The following is a 24,974-nucleotide window of genomic DNA, read 5'->3' on the forward strand; positions in this document are numbered from 1 at the left end:
CATGGCTACCTTTCCTTTATCTTTACTGTTAATCAGAGCAGATATAATGAAGAAAAGTAGATTTGTACCAACATACCTGCTATTTAAGAAAGCAAATTTCTTCCTCGTCTCAAGGTTAATATTCAGTAATCTTTACAAGTCTGCATTTTCTGCATTGTTAATACACTTTTCTGTGATTCCCTTTCCTTTTCCTATTTGGGTTTTAACAAGTAAAAAGGATTTTAAAAATACATTTAATCCATTCTTTAAGGAATGACTCACTAAAAAGGAGAGAATAAAGTCCTCTAATTATAGCTGCCAGGGTTTTTACCTCCTGCTAAGTATACTAATATTCTTTTCACTAATTGCAACTTTCTCCTTCCTCCTCTAAATTTTAAATTCTCAAACTGCTTCTTTACGGAAACATTTTTTTAACTCATTACTACAAGACCTGTCTGTATTGCAAATGCCAGGGCTCTGAGGAGTCCAGAGTTCTTTCTCCAGACCCTGCCATTTTCCCACCTCCAAGCTTGTTTGGAAGAACACTACCAGACCCAACTTAATTTAAGGAAGCATCCATTACAAGAAGAGGGAATGTCTGTCATTAGACTGAGTGATGTAGGTGGAATAAAGACAGATTCCTCAGCTGAAAGGAGACAGTCACTGAAAAAAACCTGCTCAATGATGGGCCAGCATGTGTACACAGCAGAGTCCTCTATTTGCCTGCAAACCAAATGATAACTGTACAACAGCTGTGGCTGCCGTGGGGGCAGGGGGAAAGAGGCATGCTGTAGGCAGAGAAATACATTTCAACTCACTGCACAAAAATCAAGTGTGCTCTGGCTAAAACCTGGGAAGACACACATCATATTACCACCACTGCAGCCTTCCCACAAAACACAACACAAATGCAACACAAAATGCTTCTAAAGTACCAATCTATATGACCTTGGAGCTGCACATGTTCATATGGCTATGGTTTCCACAGCTGTGAAACCCTAAAATTCAGTGCCATGTGAGAATGGTTGGAAATCAATGATTCTGTCCACTATCAGCTGCAAGGAAATCCCTGCAGAGCTACCACAGCACTGGTCCCTCACAAGCTCACCGACTGGAGAACCTCACACAGGAGCTGCTGAGAGTGGAAGAGATTACTATGGCTGTCGGAACAGAAAAAACATAACTTTGTACCTCAATTTACATCTGTGGGAGAATATATAGAATATTAATTTACTGGTATGAATTTTACTTGTTCTGAAGCTTCCTTACATGGCAGTGCTTGGTGCTTTTTCCTTACTGTAATTTATTCTGGTTTGGTTTTGTAATTTCTTTCTTTTCTTTTAGATCATACGGAAAGGAAGCTACTCATAGCGACTTGGGGATGAAAGACACAGAGCAACCTCTGGCTTCAGCTCAGCAATCTCTGCCTCCCCAGCTGGTGGAAAAGCAAATGGCAAGAGCACAGCTCTTCCTCCCCCAGCTACCACCTGTGCCAGGCAAAGCAGAGCAAAGCAAAAAGGGAGCCTTTTGGGCAGGCAAACCATCTGCCATGTACTGCTGCTGCATATGACATCAAAAGGACAGCAATAAATGTTCCACTTTTGATGAGATCTAGCCATTGTTCTGGTTTGGACCTCTCTAGCTCAAGTTAAAAAAGCAGGCCCTGGAGGCAGAGGTGTGCAGCCAGCAGCTCTCCACAATCTGAGAAACACTCCTTCTTTGAGTGTTTACTCCAGCTCCTTCTGAGGCACCATCCCCCATAGCTTTGAAACACATCTGGAACAGTCAAAAAAGTCAAAGTTTAAAGCTTCATACTGTTGCCATTTCAGTGTTATTTACTTCCAGTACTACCACCCCCACCCCTCTCCACGCCCAAAAATCCAAACAAAAAAACAACCCTCTATCATCTGGGGACTTCATCAGCTATTCAAGCAAATTATTACTCCCTCACAAAAATCAGAGAATTCATTAGTCTATTCCGCTCACCACCTAACATTAAATGGAGAATATTTGTGATCTTAAGCAATCAAGTTTCTAAAGCACAGCGAAAATTTGTTATTAGAACAGTTCATCACCACAGGCCTTTCCGTCCTTCCTCCCACCCACCCACAGACTCTAAGGGGAAACAGTTGCAGCTTACAGGGTACAGAGGGAAACACCTCACATTCAGCAAAGTGAGCTCAGGCAAATGTACAAACACCACTTGGTACATGGATTTGTATCCCAGGTGACTTTACCCTGTTATTGGGACAAACGAAACCATTCTAATTTACGGAAAAGTAAATTTAATCCATTAAAAGTCAGCAGATTATTTCAGAAGTTAAGAGGTCTAAAAGTCAAAGCAGGCTAGAATTCTAGAAGAGAAAATGCTGACCTGCCTCTGGGTGAGGCTACCCAGCTGCCCTGCCCTGGAAAGAAGCAGAAGTTGTCAAAGGATCTGGCAACTACAAAATGAGGCACTTAGGTCTGTATTCAAAGGCCTGACAACATTATGGTTAATTTAACTCTTCAAACTGTGTCCACTGTGCTCAGATGATTATTTCTTCTCCTCCAGCTTGAACAACTTGCAGCTCTCTAAATGCCTTCTCCTGCAGAGGAAGGATGGGAAAAAATGCACTGCAGCCACCAATGCCCAGCACCACTGCTGGGCTGGAGGTTGCGTGATGAAAAAAGACTACTTTGCACTGTCACATTGATCCAAGTTTTACATCCTCTTCACCAAAGCCAGTACTTAATTACCTTGACTGACATATGCTTATGTGGGCTACACCTTGGGAAGTCTCCCAGAAAGGATAACACCCAATATTCAGGTCTCAGGATCAGGTAGAACAAACCCCTCTGCTATCTTGCTAATGACTTTTGTTTTAAAACAAAGAAAAATCCCCAGTATATTAAGCCTGTTCTGCTAATTTCTTTAGCGATGCATCTGAAGTTCTAAATAATTAGAAGGAAAGTTAAGAGGACTTTTCACTCTGACAACAGCAAATCCAGCCCAGCTAATTTCCCAAATGAATTGAGAATCCAGAGCCAATCATCAGTCACTTGGCTAGCAAGGAGGACTTTACTTATACTGATGAACTTAGGACTTCATTAAAATGTAATTTTAAGTTTAGCAATACATCAGGATGATACATTGTAGTAGGAAAGGGACAGGATTGACACCCGAGACTCAGCTTCTTGATACTTATCACTAATAAATTAATATAAATTAAAAATCAATACAGCAGAGTAGTGCAAGACAAATGCTAATGTCCACGAAGAGAGAATTTGTTAGATTCATCACCCCTGTGCTGCCAGGCACATCACTAATTCTCCAGGACTGGAGAGGACAGAGACAAGCTGCTTTGCACAGCAGAGCCAGAACTTACATCAGCTCCCCTTCTGCAATTGATGTTTAGCCTAAAGTTAAATTTTGACAAATTTATTGCACATTTGCACTTACCACAAGACAGAAGGAAAAACGGTGCCATGCAGCTGAGATATTTTTCTTTAGGCATCTTTGATATACAAAATGCAGAAATGTCACCATCATGACAAGTCAGAAAATATTCTTGAAGATGACTTGCCATATACTGTTTAAACTAGATTCATAACTTAGTGGATTTTAACTAGACTAGATAGGGAGGCCATCTTGAAGAAATAATAATTACATCACTTTTGCTACTGTTATGCTCAGAAATATCAATCCTCTTGCAGTTTTGTAGCATGTTTCTCGTAAGCACATGTATGCTTATTCTTCTATAACAAAGGCAGCTGCAAATACCAAACTTTTAAAGTATCTAATAGAATTAAGCATGTATTTAATTAAACAAAAGTAAAAAAATCCAGTCTATTTTCCTTGTCACTAACTCCCCACCCATGGAATTCATCCTTAAAGTCTAACTTGTTTCTCCCTTGATGCAGACAAATATCTTTGTACGGCTGCATACAGGTAAGACTCCACTGAACCTTCTTTCCAACTAGATCATAGCAACTTAAACATTTAATACATATACCTTTAAAGAAATTTGAGTGAATTTATTGTATAAAATTATGATTGGCATGGTACAGAAAAGTTCCTTTTAATGCACATTTCCCATTAACGTGTACACAAATATTACAAGTATCAAGCAAAATGCAAAAGTCTTAAGAACTAATTCCATACTACAAAAGTGTTCACATAGTGAAGTTACTCTGGTTACAAAATGTCATGGAAATAAAAGCACTTCAAAATACATATTTGGGAAATGTTTCAAACAATCAACGCAACCTTAAGTTAGTTAAAAAATGCAAAGAAAGAGATAGCCTCTTCAAAATGCTATTGTTCATTTGGCAAGATGGAGCAAAGTTCAGATCAGTTCACTGAAGGACTGTTATTTACAAGAAACAAACAAAAAAAAAACCTTTAGAAAGGACTCAATTATACTATGATGACAAATAACGCCATCAAAAAGGTATCTGGCTCTCTTGTTTTCACACAGGAGCTGTCAGAGGCAGAGATGTGTAAATCAACACTTCCAGGTAGATACAGATTGCCTTTTCAAAAACCAACCAACAAATCAAAACTAATCCCAAAACCAAATGAAACCAAACCAAACCAAAAAACAAAAACAAAAACAAAAAAAAAAAAAAAAAAAAAAAAAAAAAAAAAAAAAAAAAAAAAAAAACCCTAAACCCAACCAACCAAAACCCCACCACCACCCAAAAAAAACCCTGATGCCCCAAAACAACAGGAAGGAGACAATCTGAACTTTGTTGTTTTCATTGAACTAGTTCAGTTCTTTAGGTCGCAGGACCCAAGGACACCAATCTGCAAAGGATACAGATCTAAGGAACAAAATGGAATTCCCAGTATGGAGGAACGTGCAGATGTTTGGTTCTGGAAGTGCTGCATGTCCTCTCAGTAAGGCTGTCAGAGGCTCTCACATCTCTGTTTCCCAACGGCCATGAAGATCCACTGTTCTCAAGACAAAAATGCTTGGACCCTACAACCAACCTTACAAAAAGGAGGCACAGCTGTACTGTTAGAAAATAACACAAAATTTTGAAGACTGAAAGCATCCTTAAAAACTCACATAAAGTAAATACAAAAGAAGCCATACTTTACATTATTTTTGTATCAGATGACTTGCATGTGTTTGAGCCATTGAACATTGGTATGTAGATCTACATGAAACTCACACATACAGAACGTTGTGTTCAGGCATTATTGTTGTTTTTTCTTTTAGACACACACGCAAGTTACCATCAGGTTATCCAGTCTATTTAAATGCAGTGAAAAACAGTCCACAGCAGGCATAAAAGGAGCAGTATCCAATACAGTGTTGTCTTGCAAAAATGGAGTCAGAATTCCTGAGTCTCAGAGACATTGCTGTCTTCTCCACTACTGGATTATTTATTTTTCCAAGGAGAACCTCTAGTTTTCATTTCTTCACTCTGATGAAATTTGTAATAGATTGTGTCTTTTAAAAAATGTAAAACTGGTATAAAAGATGTGCCAACCAAAGTGAATTTTTAAAGCTTTTTAAAGGGAGAGGGGATTCACTTACAAAATAAAGGCCACCTTCTTGTAAAATTAGTACTGCTAATATCCCATCATTCTGTTTAGAGCAGAGATTTAGTTTCCTGCTCTAGAAGCCTTACCACACGCAGTCATGTGAGCTGAAAAACTTCATCCTTCGAACAATTAAAAATATCGTATATAGGACTAACGTGGAACAGCCCTTTGTTACAATCACCAAGGTGGCAAAACCAATTAAGTGTCATTCAAATAGTCATTGCAATTTAACTTCTACATTTTCCCTTGTACTTTGCATATTACACAGTGTAACTTAAAATGTAATTTAAGAGCACTTCAGTCCCACAATGTAGGATTTAAGCTTGTGTGAATACATTTGCATGGCTCTGCAACATTTGTAATGACTTAGAAAAATACATTCAACTAAAACTTTATATAGGGTTCTATCTTTTTTTGAAATCAAAAATGAAGATAAAGCCAAATGGTCCCATCCTTAGCTAAATAATACACTCCAAGTTCTGGAAGCAATTCCAAAGCAAAAGCATATTCAAGAATAACATACATTGAATTGCATACTTTCTCATTTACCTTTATCAGTAATAAAATTCTACTGTATATAATTATTTAGCCTTATAAATAATACTAAGCAGAAAAATATTTACCTCTGTGCTACTTTTCTTGTTTATAGAAGCATTTCTCAGTTTATAGGAGCAAAGGGAAAAAAACCTAAAGTGCAGACTACAGGCCATGACAGGCATAATAAATGACCAAAGGTGCAGCCAAATTTGCATTTACATCTTAAGTTACTTTGCCATCTTCCTTGTCTTGCTAGAAGTCACCCCATGTGCAATTAAAGAGCTGGTCGGTTGGTTTGTGCCACAGTACAACCTGTAATCAATGTAATTTTTTTAATGTATTTCAATTGTCCATAGATATTTCTAGGCAAGTTTCAAGATATTTCTAGCTCAGGTTCACAAAACCTTACTTAGTAATTAATACTTGAAATCACACAATATTGACACCTCCTCCAGAGAATGTCCTCTTGTTGCAGTATGTGGTTGAGCCATTGATGCTCGGCTGAGTGTCTTTAACAAGCGAGGTCTTCATTTCCATTTCACACGCTACAATAGCTGCATTGAGTTCCACTTGAGCCCGGTGGACGACATAAAACGAGAGTCCTATGCTTATGACAATCTGCAAATAAAACAAGAGTGTTGTAGGCTGCATAAGCTGTGGGAAGGCATACAAAGCAACTGATCTGGGTGAAACAAAAAAGTTGTCAATGCAAAGATTCATAAGGCAGCTGTTGGCTCAAAGCTTCACAGGCAAAACACTGGGAGATGATCTTAGCCCATGAGTAGCTCTAAACCTACATATGCTAACAATGTAACCAGCATATCAGAACACCGACATTACACAGAACTTAAAATATTTATATAAATTGAAAAGATAGGTTTCTTTCTTTCTGCTGAAATCCATATACATGTTATAAAGCAATCCTTTCACCTTCTCTCTTCAATAAATCATCAGTCAAGTTTTTAGCTGAGATCCTCCTTAGGAAAAAACTAAAAGATAAAACCTTCAAATAAAAATCAAGGTCTCTCATAGTGAGAGTCTCTTTGAAAAAAGCAAGTTCCTCTGCCTTTTTTAAAGGATGTTAACTAGCTGGAATCTGCAGCTTCCTTTCAAAAAGGCAAAGAAGTTACACAACTTACAACAGAACCTAGAGATCTGAGTCTAAAACCTGGACTTCGTTACTCACTGTAGGGCTGTGTTTTCTTTAACATTGAGAACTATTGCTTAAAACACCTGTCAGCATGGCAGAAAGTGCTGGAGTATCACTGAGTAACACAACTGAAAAGTATGGACACAGGACAACTGCAGCTGGAAGGCACCCTGGCAGTCTCTCGCCCAACCAGCTGCTCAAAGCCGGGCTGGCTGCAAGATCAGAACTTTTGGCCAGAACTTTTGTCCAGCCAGGTCTTGAAAACTGTAAAAGGATAGACATTTCAGCACTTCTCTGGGCACTCTGCTCCAGTGCTTGACTACCCTTGTAGTGAAAATGATGTTCCTCACCAATTCATGTTACACATTTCAAAAGTTGGCCAATATAAGATTCACAATACCAGAAACACTAGTTTTTCAATAGATAGGAAAATTTCTATTCTAGAAGCTTACCCAAATATTTAAATTTGATTTGGTTTAGAAATATTACTACCAGTAACCTAGCTCCCTAGATAAATAATTTTTATATATATATATATACACACACATAGACAACCATGAAATGTGAAGGATTTTCAGAGCTATTTACTAAATCAAAATCCCATCAGAGCTCATCCAGGCAAAGCACTCGACAGACACCTGAGAGACAGCGGAAGAATGCAAATTTCTCCACTAAAGGCCTCCCCTTCAGTTATTCAGTCACGTCCCAAGGACTGGTCTCAAGAAGGTTAGTACTCCTTTTAAAACATTCAGGCCATCCAGCCACCACTTACCTGAGCAACACTTATGTTACAACCTATATGATCTGTAAAGGAGAATCAATGTCAATTTTAAAAAAATAAATATAAAAACGGGGGGGAAAAAAGAAAAGACTACTAAAAACTATTACCCTACCACTAAAAACTTACTACCCTGGAAATAACATTTTGTGACTAAAGTAACAGCTGATCAAGAAACCATTTATGTTCTCTCTGACCTATCAAGACTATCTACACAAATGCCACACTTACAAAGGCATTTTAAATACTCATAACCACGTTTCATGAAAGCTATAAATTATATGCTGTATATAAGAGCACACAAATTTCAGGGTAAGGGAGGAAGGTATGTTTAAAATGGTCTAGACTTAGTTTTCTATGTTAGCACTGTTAAACATCAGCTTTATGATTGTAAAAACTGAGGAACAGAAACTACTGCAGTACCTGCTGCAAGTCTGCAAACCATGGTAATTGCTAGTCAAACACAGCCTGAAATACTGTCACTGTCAGAGGATGTTTTGATATGTAATATAATTCTGAAATACCCATAATCTCTATGCTCATAATGGTCTCACACTTAAGGCTTACACCCAAAATTTACTGATAAATTAGTTCAAGAGCTAAGGTCATGTAAAGATACTTGATATACTTCTCATTAATTTACTCACTTGTAAAATTAGGATACGGTGATTTAGGCATTAATAAAATAGTACTCTACAGCATTTCTAATCCTGAATATCTATGCAAAATGGGTATGCTGAGTGCTAACAGTGAAGAGTGCATAGGTGCTGGGTCTACACACATATAAGCTTTTATCTAGGGGTAATTTGACAAGTCTAAAATTCAGCAGGAGATTATCCTAGAAAGCAAGATAAGAAAACTTTTCTGACAAGAAAAGTGTCAGAAAAAGAGAACACTGAGTGAGTTCTGCTTTGTTATGGTGAGGTGTGAGAGAACTATACTTTTCTCAGAGCAGAAAACAAAACCTAAAGCAATCAGTACATTGGGAATCCATTTTTCTGGGTATCTAGCAGTCAACAGAAATAAATCACAGAGAAACAGACAGCACCGTTACCAAAGTCTATGAAAGCAATTGTTTTAACTGACCTGTAAACCGAACACAAAATAGCCACTAACACTCTGTTCTGCAATCACATCCTCCATGGTGCGCAAGGTCGTGCCCAAGTACGAGTTCAGGAGCTGAGTAGGAAGCAGCCCAAGTGAAGAAGCCATCAGGTAGTTGGGTAGTGATAAATCTGTAATCTGAGTAAAAAGAAAGAGTAAGAAACCAAAAGCAGCTCCAACACAATCTAAGTGTACAAACAACCAGATTAACCGCTTCCCACAACCACCTCTGCAAAAGCATGAAAGAATATCCTACATTCCTTCACTGAAACTTTGATTCATACACAGGGGGAAGATAACAGAATGAAACAGAATGTATCTAGTTGTCATCTGGCCTTTTTAAAGTTTCTAGGTTTGATTTAATTTCACCTTACATTACAAAATATCTCTGTGCAAGAGTCATTAACCAGGGGTGCAATTACACAGTTCACTGAAGATATTTATTTTTACCTGGTGAATGGAACCCTTGGATTTATGACCATTTACTTGCGAGAAGAAATTACATTATTGAATGTGAAGGCCTAATGCAAAAATCTATCTGACTTTTATGTGTATGGCAGATAATGAAAGAGGAAATTGTTCAAAATGTCGCTGTATTAAATATGATCCAGGTAAACACAATGGCAGATACAATTTGTCTGTGCTGGGCAAGTTATGAGCTTATTAAAATACACGTCTTTCCGTGATCCCTATGAGCAATATCCATCTAATCTATAATGATATAGATAAGTATCATTAAGATTGCCTACCAAAAGTATTTTGCACCTCACTTCAATTGGTGAACAAAACAGTATACACAGGTTTTATTCATTTCTCTGGAGAAGGCACTAATAATATGTCAGTATTTTCTTCCTTTTGCTGTGAAATTTCTGCTCTGCATCAATAGGTGAACGTAGGAGATTACAAGGGAACAAAGTACACAGTACCAGCTAAATTAGTCTCAGCGGCCATGAGGGAAATGTTAAAGGCAAGTGTCATGAGATCAGAAGATATTTACATAAGAAAAAACAAAACAAGAGGAAACTGGGTTAAAAATGAGTATGAAAACTATGGTTTTGGAAGCAAGTAGTTCAACAAATTTTCCAGAAAATTCAGTTGATAATAACAGAGATCTAATTAAGAACAGCCCTAACACTGAGAGCCTACATGGAAATTATTGACCTTGCCAGTTTTGTACAATGTTGAAGAATAGCAGCAATGTTACTCATTTCATCATGCTATTCTTAAAATAAACTTTAGTTACTGTGAAAGTCACAGTGCTGAATTCTCAGAGCTCCAAGCAACATCAGTGGAAAGTTTTTGGGAGGAAGGGCAATGGAGTAGCAGAATGCAATGAAGCATAAAGATTAAGAATAATTCTCTGGAACAAGATCCAATAAACTATTTCCAAACTTCACACATATGATATTTCCTGAAATATATACCAGCACCACAAATATTATATTTCCTTCTGTAGACAAGATTAATTTAGATTTATAACAAAAAAAGGATTACATAATTATGTCAGAACTTCACATTTGACCAATACTTTCAAAAGACCTTTTTAAGCATTGTTGTAATCTGGGCCATGGAATAAGAATGCACAGTCCAAACTTCCTGTATTGCCAAGGGAATGAAGGAGCTGCTATTAAAAGTTTCTGAAATACTAATGCAGAGGCAAGATTTGCTAAGTAGGACACTATCATTACATCTAATGGAGCTGGGAAACTTCCCAAAGATTGCTTTAACACTCCTGGCACCTCTTTCATTTCTGTAGAAGTATTAAGGACACTTTAGTTGCAGAGCAACATGTCTGCACATCTGGATGTGTCCTGAAACAACTGGCCGTTCCGAGTCATGAGAGAGATTGTTTCCAAATGAAGGGGAGACCACCCCAGTGAATACACTGAATTATAGCTTGTGCTTCCCACTGCAATGAAAGCTAAGGAGAGGGTGAAAAAAGTTTTGAGATGCCCTTTTAACTAAACTGTAGGTTTAGAGCTACTTTTCCTTTCCCAAGAATGCACAGAAAGTGGACAGTATCCCTGTCTAAGAAACTTGAGAAATTGTCAATCAAGCTTACAGCTTTCCACACTTTTCTTTCTAGGAACTTTACCTGTTCTACGAACCTGCCAGACTGGTATCTGCATGGCCAGTCTGCCTAACAGAGCCTCCCAAGGCTCTGTTTCTGGTGAAAGCTCAGGGCAGCAAAAATTAACCCTGAAATCCCAAACAAAGCATGGATGCTATTGTATTATGGGCCATAAGAGAAATGCATTTAAATCATATTCAAATACAATTAAGGACTACGTAATTGCACTGATATCAATAGCCAGAAACTCCTCCATCAAGCCTTAGATGGGCTTTGTCCCGTGGAGCTTGTGTGCATTCTTTGCAGCTGACACCTTTAGTTCAGCACTGTCAAAGAATAAATGCTTCTGCCAGGCCTTAGCTGGGGGCTCCCATGCCTTTAGGGATTGCAGCACAGTTTCTCTTCCCTCAGTCTGCCTGTGTTTCAGAACAGGTAGGCATTGTGACCAAGGGCAAAGGATAACTCCGGTGCTTTTTCCTTAAAAAAAAGCGCAAAACAAAATCCCCCAGAAACCCCCCTTCGAAAAAAAAAGCCAATACCACCCCCTCAAAAAATCCCATTACAAAAATCCAAACCAGCTGCCAACTTTTGAACAAGCAGAGAATGCACAGTGCACATTCTTGCAAAGCAGGTACCATTTCTTCAACTGTAACTTCTTTGTATGCATTTCTAAACCCAGAGGTGCAAACTTGAATAACACAAGATTTTTTAAATCAGATTATTTCTTTCATGTAATATTTCCCTTAAATAGGGGGGGAAAGTATGAAATCCCATCTAACCTACATCTGGCAGTACAAATAACCAGTTTGCACAAATCTCACTCCCAAGAACAAACTCGTGGGAAGCAGATGATAACCTGCATACCAGGCCTCCTTACAGACCTGCCTTCAAAACACTCCAGAGTTGCCAAGGTGAGAGAGGTGTGCGTGGGCAAACACATAAGTAAGAGCTATCAAACCACCCCAGCAGCCCAGGCCACTTTGGCAGCAGGAGTGATAATTAAGCAAAACTCACTCAAAAGAGAAATACAAACATGCTTTCAGTTAGCAAGCGCTATATTCCAGAAAGGCAAGCAAATGCATTACCTCACCCCTCTCCTATCAGCAGAACGACCTTTTAAGAAGCAAGATCTTCATGTTTGGCTGCTGAGACGCTAAGGAATTTGTGTTAGTTTTCTTCTTGTGCTGTTTCAATTGATATGATTTCCCTCACTAATCAAATCCTAAGAAGCTCTTCCATCTTTCCCTACACCCCCCTACAAGTCAACCTCTCAAAAGCCCTTAGCAGATGGTACATGCCACCGAACAAGTGCTTGTAGAAATCATTTAATCCCAGCTCTGCAGATGACCCTGCTCACATCAAGGTTATGCCTTTCCCTGAACCTCATGTGTCACTTCCTTCCTTCTCTCTCATTTCAGCATGCTCAGTATCTCCAGTTTACTTAAAAATGTCCACACAGAAAACATGCATAGACCAGACCACTGGAAAAATAAGGATAAGTACTTAAGCTCACTGTTGTTTAAAAATTAATCCTTTTCAAATTCATTGCTGAAGTTGCTAGCATGGGAAAATGCATTTTAAACTTAAAACTAGTGCTAGGTTTTCAAATAAGTGAGAAATGACAGCTTGGTCTGTGTAGGCAGGAAACTGTATTTTTTACATAACTTAAACTTGACTCAAAAAGAGAAACTGTCTTGAACTCCTAGATTTGTATGCATCAATTTTCAGTGATCTAGTAGCTCATATTAAATGTTCTCAGTGAAAAACTGAGTGCATACTGTGCTTTATTTGACTATGCTATAAAGTAGTAAATCAGGAATAATAAACATAACCAAACTAAAATTAGCAAAAAGCATCCAAGTTACTTGGCACAACTCAAGCATCTGGTTTCATCTCATTTCCTATCTATTATTTTAACACTGAAACCATCCACTTGGAAAGAAAATTATTTAGCCTGCAGAATACGGAGAATACAAACCACAGTGATTCACAGCATCATTTTAAATATTGAATTGGCCTGAATACTCAGCTGAATAGTGTTTCTAACTGAAGGGTTATGCCAGGAAATCATTTTAACTTGGTAATTCCCTGGTCTGTTCTTCAGATCAAATACTACTCTATATCATCTGCTGACTACTGCAAGTGATACCTCGGAGCTGTGAACAACCAGAGCACAACAGCTCTCCTCACTTTAGGAGGGTCACAGCACAGCAGAAGCTTCACCAGCTACACTGGACCTTGGACTCCAGGAGGGACTCTGCTCCCAGCTGGACAGGTCCAAGCCTTTTCAGGCCTGCAGTAATGCAGATTAACAAATAAAACAGCAGAGATTCAGCTGTTCAGTTTCTCATTCTTAACAAGAAACTGGTTAAAGGATCTGCTTAAAAAGAAATTACAAGTTGCTACAGCTCTTATGGATTGAGATTACAGCTCCGGAGATGAATGCTCCACTACACACAGTTTTATATACATCTATTTAAAATATTTGGTGTGGATGTTACACCCCAAATGCATGGATTAAATTTTACTTAAAAAAAAAAAAAAATTTGGTATTCAGTGACCTGCTAATTGCAGCCAGATGATTCTGTCAAAATTAAACAAGTGCATCAGAAGGGTTGTAGACAAGTAAAGAAGGTGGGCTGTAAGAAAGTGGCAGACCAAAACAAGTGTTTAGACAGTCACTCATGTTAAAGAACACACAAGTTACTGATAACATTTAAAGTATTTCACAATCGGGTTTGCTTTGTTTTGATTTCACCAAGTTAGTAGATAAAACTGAGGCATAACACAGCCAGAACCAGACTCTTCAGACAAAGTACTGGGGAAGCAATAAAGGTCTGTACTTGTCATCAGCAGTATGACAACACTTAAAAAAAAAAAACTACCTTCCATACTCTTCTTTACTTTTTCTTTTAAGATGATCAAAGAGACCAAATGAATGTACCAATTTTCACCTGAAAGTAGAAAGAAAAGGAAGACTACCCCTTTTTCAGACTCAATTTTCAATGCCACTCTGAGAGTACAGTCTCTTTTCAGAGAGTACAGTCTCTAAGCCTACATCCTGCTCTGCCCAAAACCTGCAACCTGTCTTGTAGGCATGGACTTAACATCCTGTATGGATTTGCCAGATGCATGGTACAAACAACAACCACACCAAGAAAGAATTTTAATCTGTCCACTTCTTTCTCTTCAATATGATTACTTCTATTGAGTAGTTTCTGAAGATCTGGCAACAGTTTTCCTCAACTCTTGCCAGGTTTTAAACAGGATCACTTTAAAAGCACACTTCATAACCGTTGACTTCTTCACAGATTTTGCTATACAACACCTTGGTGATTCTAACACCAAATGTAGTCTTGAAACATGAGAGAGCAACACTTAACACAACGCCAGTGAGCAAGGCATCTCAAAAATCTGCCTCCTGTCCCTGTGCATGCACCGAAGAGCAGGTAGAGAGGGCTGTTTTTACTGTTGTTAAGAGGGAGAAACCATGGTTTGTTCCCAGTAAAGGAGGCGATCTCTACCAACAACAGCAGCCACTACGCCGAAAGACATCCTTCCAGCACCTGTCTTGCTCGGCCGCACAGCCCAGGCGGGGACTCACCGCGAAGACGGCGTTCTGCAGCCCGAAGGGGATCAGGGTCAGCCGCGACAGACACACCACCTTGAGGCCGCTGCCGCCCTCCACCACACGGACGATGGCACTGAGCGTCCCGCTGCCCTGGATCCTGGCCCGTGCCCAGCGGGCCAGCAGCCGCTTGCAGGCCACGTGGGCGACAAAGGTGCCGACGAGGACGCCGAACACCATCAGCCCCATGCCCAGCACGAAGCCGTAGAGGTAGCCGGCGGCCACGTTGAGCAGGATGTAGCCCCAGCCGCAAGGGAAGGACACGACGATGAAGCCCACGGTGAAGAGCAGCACACCGGCCAGGCTGTCCAGGCTCTCGGCCCAGAGCAGCAGGTCCCGCAGGTACTGGCGCACCAGGGCCAGCGAGGCGAAGCAGACGGCGGCCAGGATGCAGAGGCTGAGGCAGCTCTTGTACCAGCAGGTGCCCAGCAGGCAGCAGGAGCAGCGCCAGCCCCGGGCCTCGGCCAGCCCGTGCCCGCCGCCCCCGGGCTCGGGCAGCTGGCAGAGCAGCAGCTCCGCGGGCGGCAGCCCGTCCTGCTCCGCGCAGGGCCCCAGCAGCAGCCCGCCGGCCCCCGCCACCTCCGCCGGGACGAAGCCGACGGTGTCCCCGCCGCCGCCGCTTCCCGCCTCCGTCCCGGCGGCTCGGGACAGCCAGCGGCCCAGGTCCTGCCGGGCGCCCTGCGCCGCCGCCTGCTTCACGGCCCGGGAGAGGAGCTGCAGCGCCGCGGCCCCCGCGCCCCGCATCCCCCCGCCCCGCCGCCCGGCTCCAGCGCCACCGAGCCGCGCAGCCCCTTCGCTCCCCGCCTCCCCACGCAGCCTGCGGGCAGGGGCGGCCGTTCCCTCATCGCCCCGCCATGGCCCGGCTGCCGAGCCCGGCCGAGGGCCGGGCGGGGGCGGGGAAGCGGCGGCGGGGAGGGCGGGGAGGAGGGGGCCGCGCTTCGCCGCCGCCCGGCGGGCGGAGGGGCCGCGGCGGCCTCCGCGCCGCCTCCCGCCTCGGCCGCGCCGCCGGGGCTGCGGCGTTAGACGGCGGCGGGGCCGCTCTCTCCGTCCCGGCGGTGGCAGCGGCGGCCCTGGCGGAGCGCGAGTCCCGGGGGGCGGCGGCAGCGACGGCGGCGGCAGCACCGGGGCTCCATCTCCCCGCGCCGGGCTCCCGCTCCGCTCCGGGAAGCGCCTTCTCGGCACGGCGGTGCCGATGTGGCAACGCCGGGAGGGAGGAGGCCGGGCGAGGCTCCGGGGCCAGCTGCGCCCGGCCCCGCTGCGGGGCTCGGCGCCGGCTCCAAGGCTCCGCCCTCCGCCCCGCCCCGGGAGCGCGGCGCCGGCAGGGTGTGCCCAGCGGGGCCCCGCCGCTCCGCCTGCCCGCTGCAAAGCGCCGCCGGCCCCGGGGGCCGCAGCCCGCCTTCCCGGCAGAGCCGTAACCCGCAGGGTGTGGAGGAGCCGTGTTGGAAAGCGGGTTGTTTTCCGGCAGGGGAGAGCGGAGCTCGAGCATCGCTGACTGTACTGTTACTCTTGCGCTCCCTTGACATGCCGGCGACTCTCCGTCCTTTACGCGAGGGCTTTGCACCGCAAACACCCCGGCTGTCCCCTCTGCACCGGCGAGACGAGCCTCTCCCGGCCAGCGGCCGGAGTTTGCGCCGGGGGGTGACAGCCGGGCTCCGCGGCACCTCCGCCACAGGTCAGCGTGGCTCACCTGCCGAGGCTCGGACCTGCTTTGGGACGGCTTGAGGTTGAATTTTGAGCCATTTTCGAGCTAGAAGGAAAGAAACAGCCTGGGTATGCAGTGAGGATTCCATTTAGGGGGATGTTTTCTTGGGAGCCTCGCCGAAACTTGATAGCATCATAGGTCGCTTTTGCTCTGGCGTTACTAATGGCAAGGTTCAGAAAGGGTTTGTTTTCTTTACAACGCTTATACATACTGCGTGCTCCAGTGGAGTTATATCCCCCTGCTGGGAAATTTGCTAGCGTATATAAAACGAGAATACATGTAGGTTGTAAAGGTGATTGGAAACAAACAAGCAACATCTTAAAATGAAAAACATATTTTAAATATTGCAATTACAGTATTCCAAAATACATTGGTAGAAACAATATAATCTAGGCACTCCAACATATCAGCCTAAGAAAATGACAGATCTCTTTGAGAGCCAACAGCAGAATAAAAAAATCTTGGAGGACTTTGTGCAGCAGGGAAATTGTAGATAAATATCTCCAGCATAACCTGCTTTCTTGCTGTTACCTGTATCTGAATGTGAGCATTTGATACGCACTCTTTGCTTATGATGTAAACAAAAGCAAGGCATACATCCAGAATTATAATAATAATAATACCAAGAAAACCCTGCACTAGAGCTTGTAAAGGATGATGGGCATGCTTGTACATTCAGTAAGGCATTTCAGCAAACCGGGGGCGGCTGGAAGTTCAGCAGAAGAACAAAAAGAAAGACAAAATATTAATTTCTGGTTTTATACTAAGAACACATATGTCTTTGATGTGGATTCAGCTTGTGTATATTTTTGTTCAATGCAGTCACTTTCATAAGACAGGAAAGAGTCTGGGTGGAAACGTCTAACAGAGTTATGTACTTTACACTGCCCCTCTGCTGCTGTGTTTAAAGTGCAGAACCTTGTGCTCTGAGCTGGAATGAATTTCTGGCGTCACTGTAAAATCTACAGCGTTCTGTATTTATTACCACAGAAAATGTTCTTGAAAAGTGACTGCAAGAGAGTATGAAGAGCATAATGGTCTTTCTAAGTGACAGTTTTGATATTACACTCTAACTTATAAATAAAATTCACTAGTTAGTGGTCATGTTTTTCCAGTCCCTAGGAATCTACAGGCTGAAACTCCTTGAACTTATCCATTGCCTGAGCTCCCTAAAATAGCTAATCCTGGCATTCATCTGTCCCCTGGAGCAATAGCTCAGGAAGGAAAGACACCAAAAAATCAGATTTTGAGTGAGACAGACCATGGTCATGGAGCGTCTCTGGATAAACATCCAAGCAAGGCCACAGGAATTCAGCAAGTCTTGGGTGGAGCTGGTGGCTACTCCCTCATGCACAGCGGATGCTGCTACAGAGATGAGAGGCAGTGTCAGCTGGTTCCTGCGAGCCTCCCCAGCACGCTCTTAGCATCTGAAGGGAAGAAAAACAACAACCTCACACACCCTTGAAAATGTGCCAAATTGGCACATTGCTAGGCAAAATTCCAGACAAAATGGCCTGCCTTACTAGTCACTGAATCATAGGATATTCCTGTACCATGGATGATGCAGTTGCAATGATATAAGCAAGGCAAGATCTGTAGGGAAAAGCAGTTTTCTTTGCAAATCAGTACACTTAAAAACTAGGCAAGCTCTTGAGCACACAGCTCCTGGACAAACACTTTGCTCTCCAAAAAAATAGCGCTTTTTGTTTGTTTTTACTTTATCTCCAGGTAGATTAGTTGATTTAGTGAATAATTTGCAGCAAAAGCTGTCTAACCTGTTCTTTTAAAAAGCACAACTGTTACATTTGTTACTTCGGGAAATTGTTTTAAGTAATAGTAATAAAAATTACCAGTTTAGTTCATATGGGTTTAAATTATTGCATTACATCAAGTAATACTGGTCCTATACTTCCTTAGACTAGATCTAATTACTTAGATTTTCTTTATCTCATCTATCATTTGAGCTGTTTTCTTATCTTTATATTTCATTTTATCCTTTCTCAATGAATACCTGTAAAACCTGAGAGACACAGGGTAACAGCTGGCGTACTGTTCTGCTTGAAGAAAAGATATTTCTGTAGAAAGATGCTCTCACAATTAAATAGATGGGTATGGAAGAATTTTTGCCAGACAAGTGGTTTTTCCAGGCCTGCAATGTAGTCTGAGGATATTTCCTTGTCCTGACACAAGCAACTGAGAAATGCTGTTTTGTGTTTTGGAACTATAGTTCTTCTGTCTCATTTTTTATTTGAAGGACTATTATCATGCAAACACATCCAACTATGCATGTGAGTCATTTTACTGAAGTAAAAGGCATGACTCATTTAGGTCCATGCAACTGGTTCACAGTGAATAGGGACCCTGAAGATGGGGAGTAGGATACATTAAGCCAAATCAAGACCTAAAATAATTCTGAAGCTCCTGAAAACTTGCCATAGTTATTTCTGAATTGCTCTTCGGGCGGGAGAAGCAGGACTTTTTTGAGAAAATGGTATTAAGAACCATAACACAAACATATTTCCAAATGTTTGTTAGTTCTGCCAGCATTACTGTGAAGATCCTTTGGTGGGAAGTGCGGTATTGACTAATCTATGTCAGGAGTAATGATTCTTAGGCCACAGCAGGCTCATCCATCTGGCCTGCAGTCTTCCTTGCTATAGATTCCTTTACATCCACTTGAAGGAAGAAACTCATGCAGGGAATACACTTCTTGCTGTTAAGCAGAGTATGAGTTGCAAAGATGTGGGAGATGGTATTAGCAAGGAGCAAGTCATGACCAGAGAAATTATTCTGGTAGACCAAGTTAGCTCTGCAAGCCATAGCTTGGGCCCCACTGATTTGGAATGTATTTCAAATATGTGCTCACTCACAGTTTTGTAAAAGTGAATGACAAGTGTGCTGGAAGGAAAACAAGGTATCATGTAGCATTTTATGACATTGCTTGAATTATCCATGAAAGGTGATAGCTCTGAAGTAACTGTATCAGGAACAGGAGGTATAAGAGGAGAAAGGGCACTATTTGCAACTTGGGATTATCCAATATTTTAATTTTTTGGACCTATATCTATCAAGATGTAACAAATTTTTGTTACTTTCACTAGAAGCTACCTAGTTCAGAAAAGATCTTTATATAAAAGCTGCAAACATAAAAAATTAGATGTCCATAAATTTAATGTATTTCTGAAAGAGTTTCTAAGGCTTAGGGTGAGAATCCAGATTGTGTTATTTTGCAGCTTGATTTATTAGGTGTCTAGGGAAACTTTATTACTTGATATATAATCCCAATTTCCTGGATAAGTGTCATACAATCATGTTAAAAACACTGACGGATTTATGATACTATCAGATATCAGATATACTATCAGATACTCACAAAATTCAGAAAATAAATCTGTTTATTTTCATACATACTTCTACTTAAGAAATACAGTTTATACAATGAATTAACAAGAACCATTTCAAACCAATTTGATTACAAATTGTACATACAATTTATGTACAACTGTATGTAAGGCATGAAAAAAATTAAACAAAGTAATCAATGTGCTGAAATATTTACATTGAAAATTCTGAGATTTCACTCTGGTATGACTTATTAGGTAAGTAGTGACACATCTAAAAGTCAGTTTCTGAAGAAGTGAGGACTTTTTATATTCATTAGAATGTCCTAGACCAGAAAGAGGAAATGAGAAACCTTAACATCCGTAGACGTAAGGCAGAAATACAGCTGCATACTTGATAGGTCTATAGCTGCCTTCACCTGTTGAAGTAATGGAAAACTTAAGCTAATTAATCTGAAAGACCCATGTGGAATTCTTCCTTGGAAAAAGATATCCTTTCGTTGGCAAAAGAGATTTCTGCCAATTTTTCATTCCCTGAAATAACTGCTTTGTTGCCAAAAAAAAAATGCATTAGTCAGGGGCTATTGATGTAATGCAGAATAGCCTGAAGTTTGGAAGCTACAAAATTCCTCTTGAGGACTAGACTAACATTGTTAGCCCTAGGAAATGGCAAGCTGTGGAAAAGGTCCAACTATTAAATTAATTGCATCCTCCTGAATTGCACAGTGCAATTATTAGATGCACCTCAAAATGTTAGCCAAGTAATTACTTACTTCTACCAGGACCACAAACTAGGAATCTATATATTCATGCAACAGAATTCTTGAGGCAAATCTTGGGAGCACTAAGATCTAGAAAGTGTGTTTTCAAAAGGAATTTTGGGTATCCTGAAATAAAACAAAGTGAGAAAAGCATATCTGAGGAACAGGAAACTCTCTTGGTTAAGTCATTTATTTGAGGCTGTTTACACCCAGATTCTCTTCCACTTTGAAGTGACTAAAAGAAGAACTGTAGCTAAATATATACCGTGCTCAGGCCACTTTTAATGGGAGGGGTGTAAGTAAATGGAAATGCTGGCATATCCTTAATGTCATGTTCTCATCAGTTCCCACACATCTGTATCTTTTTAGCAATATAGTTTGATATTCTTCAACAAGTTACCACATTCCCTTTGATACATCTGCAATTCCACCTGTAAAATCTATATCTATCTCTTTCATATATTTACTTTTAAAGTAAATTACAGTAAATTGCAAATCAGAGAAAAGTAACTTTTTCCACCGCAAGGATACAGTCCTAGCAGGTTATGGATTGGAGGTGAGTTTCACCTAATATTTTTGCTTCAGTGATTTTGTAAATGTATTTAGCATGAAAGGTTAACCCAAAATCCGGAGTCTGTTTTAACAGCACAGTAACATTTGACTCAGTTTTACTGTTAAGCTTTATTAAGCATCTTTAAGGTTCGCTTTAAGTCTGCTCTGAAGCAGACAATCGAGTTTGTGGGTTGGATAAACAAACATGGATTTAAGTTTGAGGATATAAAGCAGGCCATCGGTTAGATAAGGAAAAAAAACCAAAAAAACCAAAAAAAAAAACCAAAAAAAAAAAAAAAAAAAAAAAAAAAAACCCCAAAAAAAAAGCTTACACATCAATTTCTTCATGTTTTCTTGGTTTATAATTGGTTTTTACTCAGCAAGTTTCAGCAATCCTTCTTTATCTCTGTTGTTATTTATTTGAGAAACCATGATATGGTAACTGCTGGTAGGCATTGAACATTGCAGGGGTTTATGCCTCTATAGAAGCATGAAGATTGAAAAAAAAATCTCCACTTCCAAAATCAAAAGCAGAGTGTTTCCATATATCAGGCGCTGTTTATATCGGTTTGCATGTTTGTAGTCCTTGTTGTAGCATATCTACTAAATTATTTATTATTCATAGTTTCCAGCTAGACTAACTGATGAGTTACAAACATCCTCTGAGAGAACATTCACATTTTATATCAAGCACTGGTGAAAACATGATTTTAAGCCTAATTTGCCTCCCATTCTGACTCTTATGACCCTAGCCCCAGGCAAAAGAGCATTTTAACTAGAAGGCCCAAAAATCAGAGTTCAGTAGACAGCCTGGTTCTTCTCTGCTGTGTTGGTTAAAGGAGACGCAGATTATGACTGGGCTTGTTAAAGTCTCTTCTTAATGATCTCATCTCCTATATGCCAAGACTGTGAAGTGGCAACTCTACTTCTTGCCTGCTTTTTCTAGGCTCTGGTGTCTGCACCCCTACTCCAGCAGCTGAGACTCGGGACACAATGTAGTTGCAGTAACAGCTATCCATTAAATTTGCAGCAAAGATTTTGCCAAAGGCTTGGAGTGTCCTGTCTTTCTTTTGAAGCATTCAGTAGTCCTCAGCAGGCTTGGCTGGCACTCAGGAACTTATGAGAGGTGCTCAGTATCAAGCATCTTGGGAGAGAGACATAGAATACAAGTAAATGAATGCTCAGATAAGATAGAGAGGGCTGACAGGACTTAAAGGAAGTTAGTGTTGATAAGGAATCACATGAAAAAGGGCTGTGTGTTCTTTTTGGTCCTGTTCATCCTCTCCTCCTGGCACAAGAGATACTGTAAAAATAAAAATGCTGTTTAGTCCTACTCGAGTGGAGTTATGCAGAAGAAGGAATGAGAAACAGGATAGAGGGACTAGGTCTGTGAATAAAGCAACCTGCTCCCTCTGATCCCAAATCTGTTCCATCCATAGCAACCTTCATGCACCCTTTCTTGCGCTCAAGGGCAGCTTTTACATAACAGGAAGGAGAAACCTGTGATGCTGGAAGAGACAACCTTGCACACAGTAATTAAGATTAGTGTGTTTGCTAAATACAAAGTCTGTATAGGGAGCAGGTCTCTATTATAGGGCACACAGCTTAGGCAGGTAGGAGTCCAGGTGCATGATGTTTCGGACTTTTGAAAACAAATATTTCCAAATGGTACTTCTTACCAGATTCAACAGAGACAAAACAGCTGTGTTTAAAAATATTTAGACATGTTGAAACTATTTATTGACTTTGAGACTGATTTCAAATGCTTATGTATTGATACCCAAAAGCATGTGTTTAAACTGAAGTTATTTAATAAACCTGGTTCAAACTGAAGTTATTTAATAAACCTGGCTCAAATTATATTGTTAGATAAAATCAGAAAGAGGTTTCCAAACCTGATCTTTCAAGGACTTAGCAGCACAGGTTTTAGTCATGTAAGTTGGTCTGCCCTCTTTGACTGTACTGTGGTAAAAACTGTTCTCCTCTACAGCCAATAAACCCCACAGGAATATTGTAAATAGTTGCATACAGCATTATTAAACGCACAGAAAAGGTAGACATGTCACTGGTTGACATTTTCAGGCAAAGACATTCACCAAACCAGAAGTCATGGAAGAGATTTCCATGGATAAGCTTCCATAGTTCATCCCTTCCTCAGTTCTTTACCTGGATTTAGTGTTTGTTTCTGAGGGTGTTTATTTGGAGGTTTGAGCCATCTATACCATTGCCTCTTAATCTTTGTTATAATAGTTTCAATTTTACCAGTTTTCACTAGGCAGAATATTTTTTTTTTCAACTCTCTGGCTCTTGTGTACTTTCCATTCTCAAAACACTGTATAAGCATTTTGTATTGGATATATTGCCTCCATCTGTCCCTTGAAGCACTTAAAATTTCCTTTATAAAATATGTATACCATAAATCAAGCATACAGTCCCTTTGAATGAATCTGCTCTAGAGTGCTTTCCAAGTCATGAGGCAAAAGAGGCAGTCTGCAAATCCAGGTGTTGCCTTAGAAAATAAACACATAGCCCAGGAAGATGTTCTCGGCCTCAGAATGGAGTCTTTCCCCATTATTACTCCCACAGTAACAGAAGTGATGATGTAAACCATTGTGTTGTGCTGCTCATTCCCTGATGTACAGCACCAATTCACACACCAAGGTGAGGTATTTGAATTTTTTATTCTAGTTTGCACAAAGTAGGGAGATAACCCACAATAGGCTGGCTCCCTGATCATCAAGACTATGCATTTTAACAAACAAAGGCATCAGCACTCACTGGTTACAGATTAGAATTTTTTTTTTCCTAATTAGTACTCAAATTCCTATTAGTTGTACCTCTTGTTCCTCATGCTAATTAGTCTGCATGTGCAGTTTTTCCGTCCAGTTTAGTCTGGGGTCTGCTTTAGGTGGGTGGCCAATGAGTTGATGGTCACAATCTGCCCCTGCTAGAATTATCTTTTCTCAAGTTACTGCTGAGTTCTGCTGACTTCACTCCTGGTGGCTTTCATCCAGACAGCCCATTCATCTTGGGACGGTCTTCCTTTTTTATTAAAACAAAAGATTAGCCAAGCATACAACGTTCACAATGTAATTGCTTAATCGTAACTGTCCAACTAGAGCTACTGTGTAACAACTAAAAAACAATTTACAAAGTTTGATTCACATGTTGAGCCACTCAAATCTTGGGGGGCTTGATATCATTTGTAGCAATCCTGATTTAACCAGAGAATTTCTTCTTCATTAAAAGAGCACCTTAAAAGCTTTCTACAACATTGAACCAGCTATCGTTATAAAACCTCTGGATAGTGTTTGCTTTCTTCACACTTCTTGTGATCAGAAATAAATCAAAAGGGTTAAATACAGGGAACTAGTACTAAAACTGGGATAAAAAGTTATTTTTCCTATTATATACATTTCTGGTTTTGTGAGTTCTTTTTTTTATCTTAAAAGATTCAAGAGGATTGTTTTAAGTAACTCTGTGCAATGGGAAGGGTTCCCAAAATTTCCTTCACGTTTTTCACAATTTTATTAACATATTCTGAAATCACTCTTTCAGTGTTGTTTATATTCCTTCATGAAACATTTTTGAATATATAGACACCTTATACAGCTCCATGTTTAGAAAACTGTTAGGTCTGTCATTCTCTGTGGTCCAAGTAATAACACTTGACATGGTCCTTTATTCTGTTTCCAGACAATAACAATGGGAGGTTCACCCCTGTTTCCCTTCCTCCTCTGTCTCTTTCCTGGCACTCTGCCTATGGCCGTGGAGTAGCAGGCATGTATTATCAAGGAGTTACACCAGTTACTTCAGGCATGCAGATCTCTTCAAA

General features: G+C 40.8%; 1 protein-coding gene across 1 annotated transcript; it reads right to left on the reverse strand.

Moving 5' to 3' along the window:
• Positions 1-4,709: 4,709 nt before the first annotated feature.
• Positions 4,710-15,655, reverse strand: TMEM64 (transmembrane protein 64). Its single transcript, XM_066333205.1, has 3 exons — positions 14,760-15,655; positions 9,067-9,222; positions 4,710-6,670 (listed from the first exon to the last, which is right to left on the reverse strand). Exons 1-3 carry the CDS (start codon positions 15,525-15,527, stop codon positions 6,482-6,484), a joined length of 1,113 nt encoding a protein of 370 aa, XP_066189302.1. The 5' UTR covers positions 15,528-15,655; the 3' UTR covers positions 4,710-6,481.
• Between the last annotated feature and the right edge of the window lie 9,319 nt (positions 15,656-24,974).

Source organism: Sylvia atricapilla, chromosome 1 (assembly GCF_009819655.1).
Source record: "Sylvia atricapilla isolate bSylAtr1 chromosome 1, bSylAtr1.pri, whole genome shotgun sequence".
NCBI lineage: Eukaryota > Metazoa > Chordata > Aves > Passeriformes > Sylviidae > Sylvia > Sylvia atricapilla.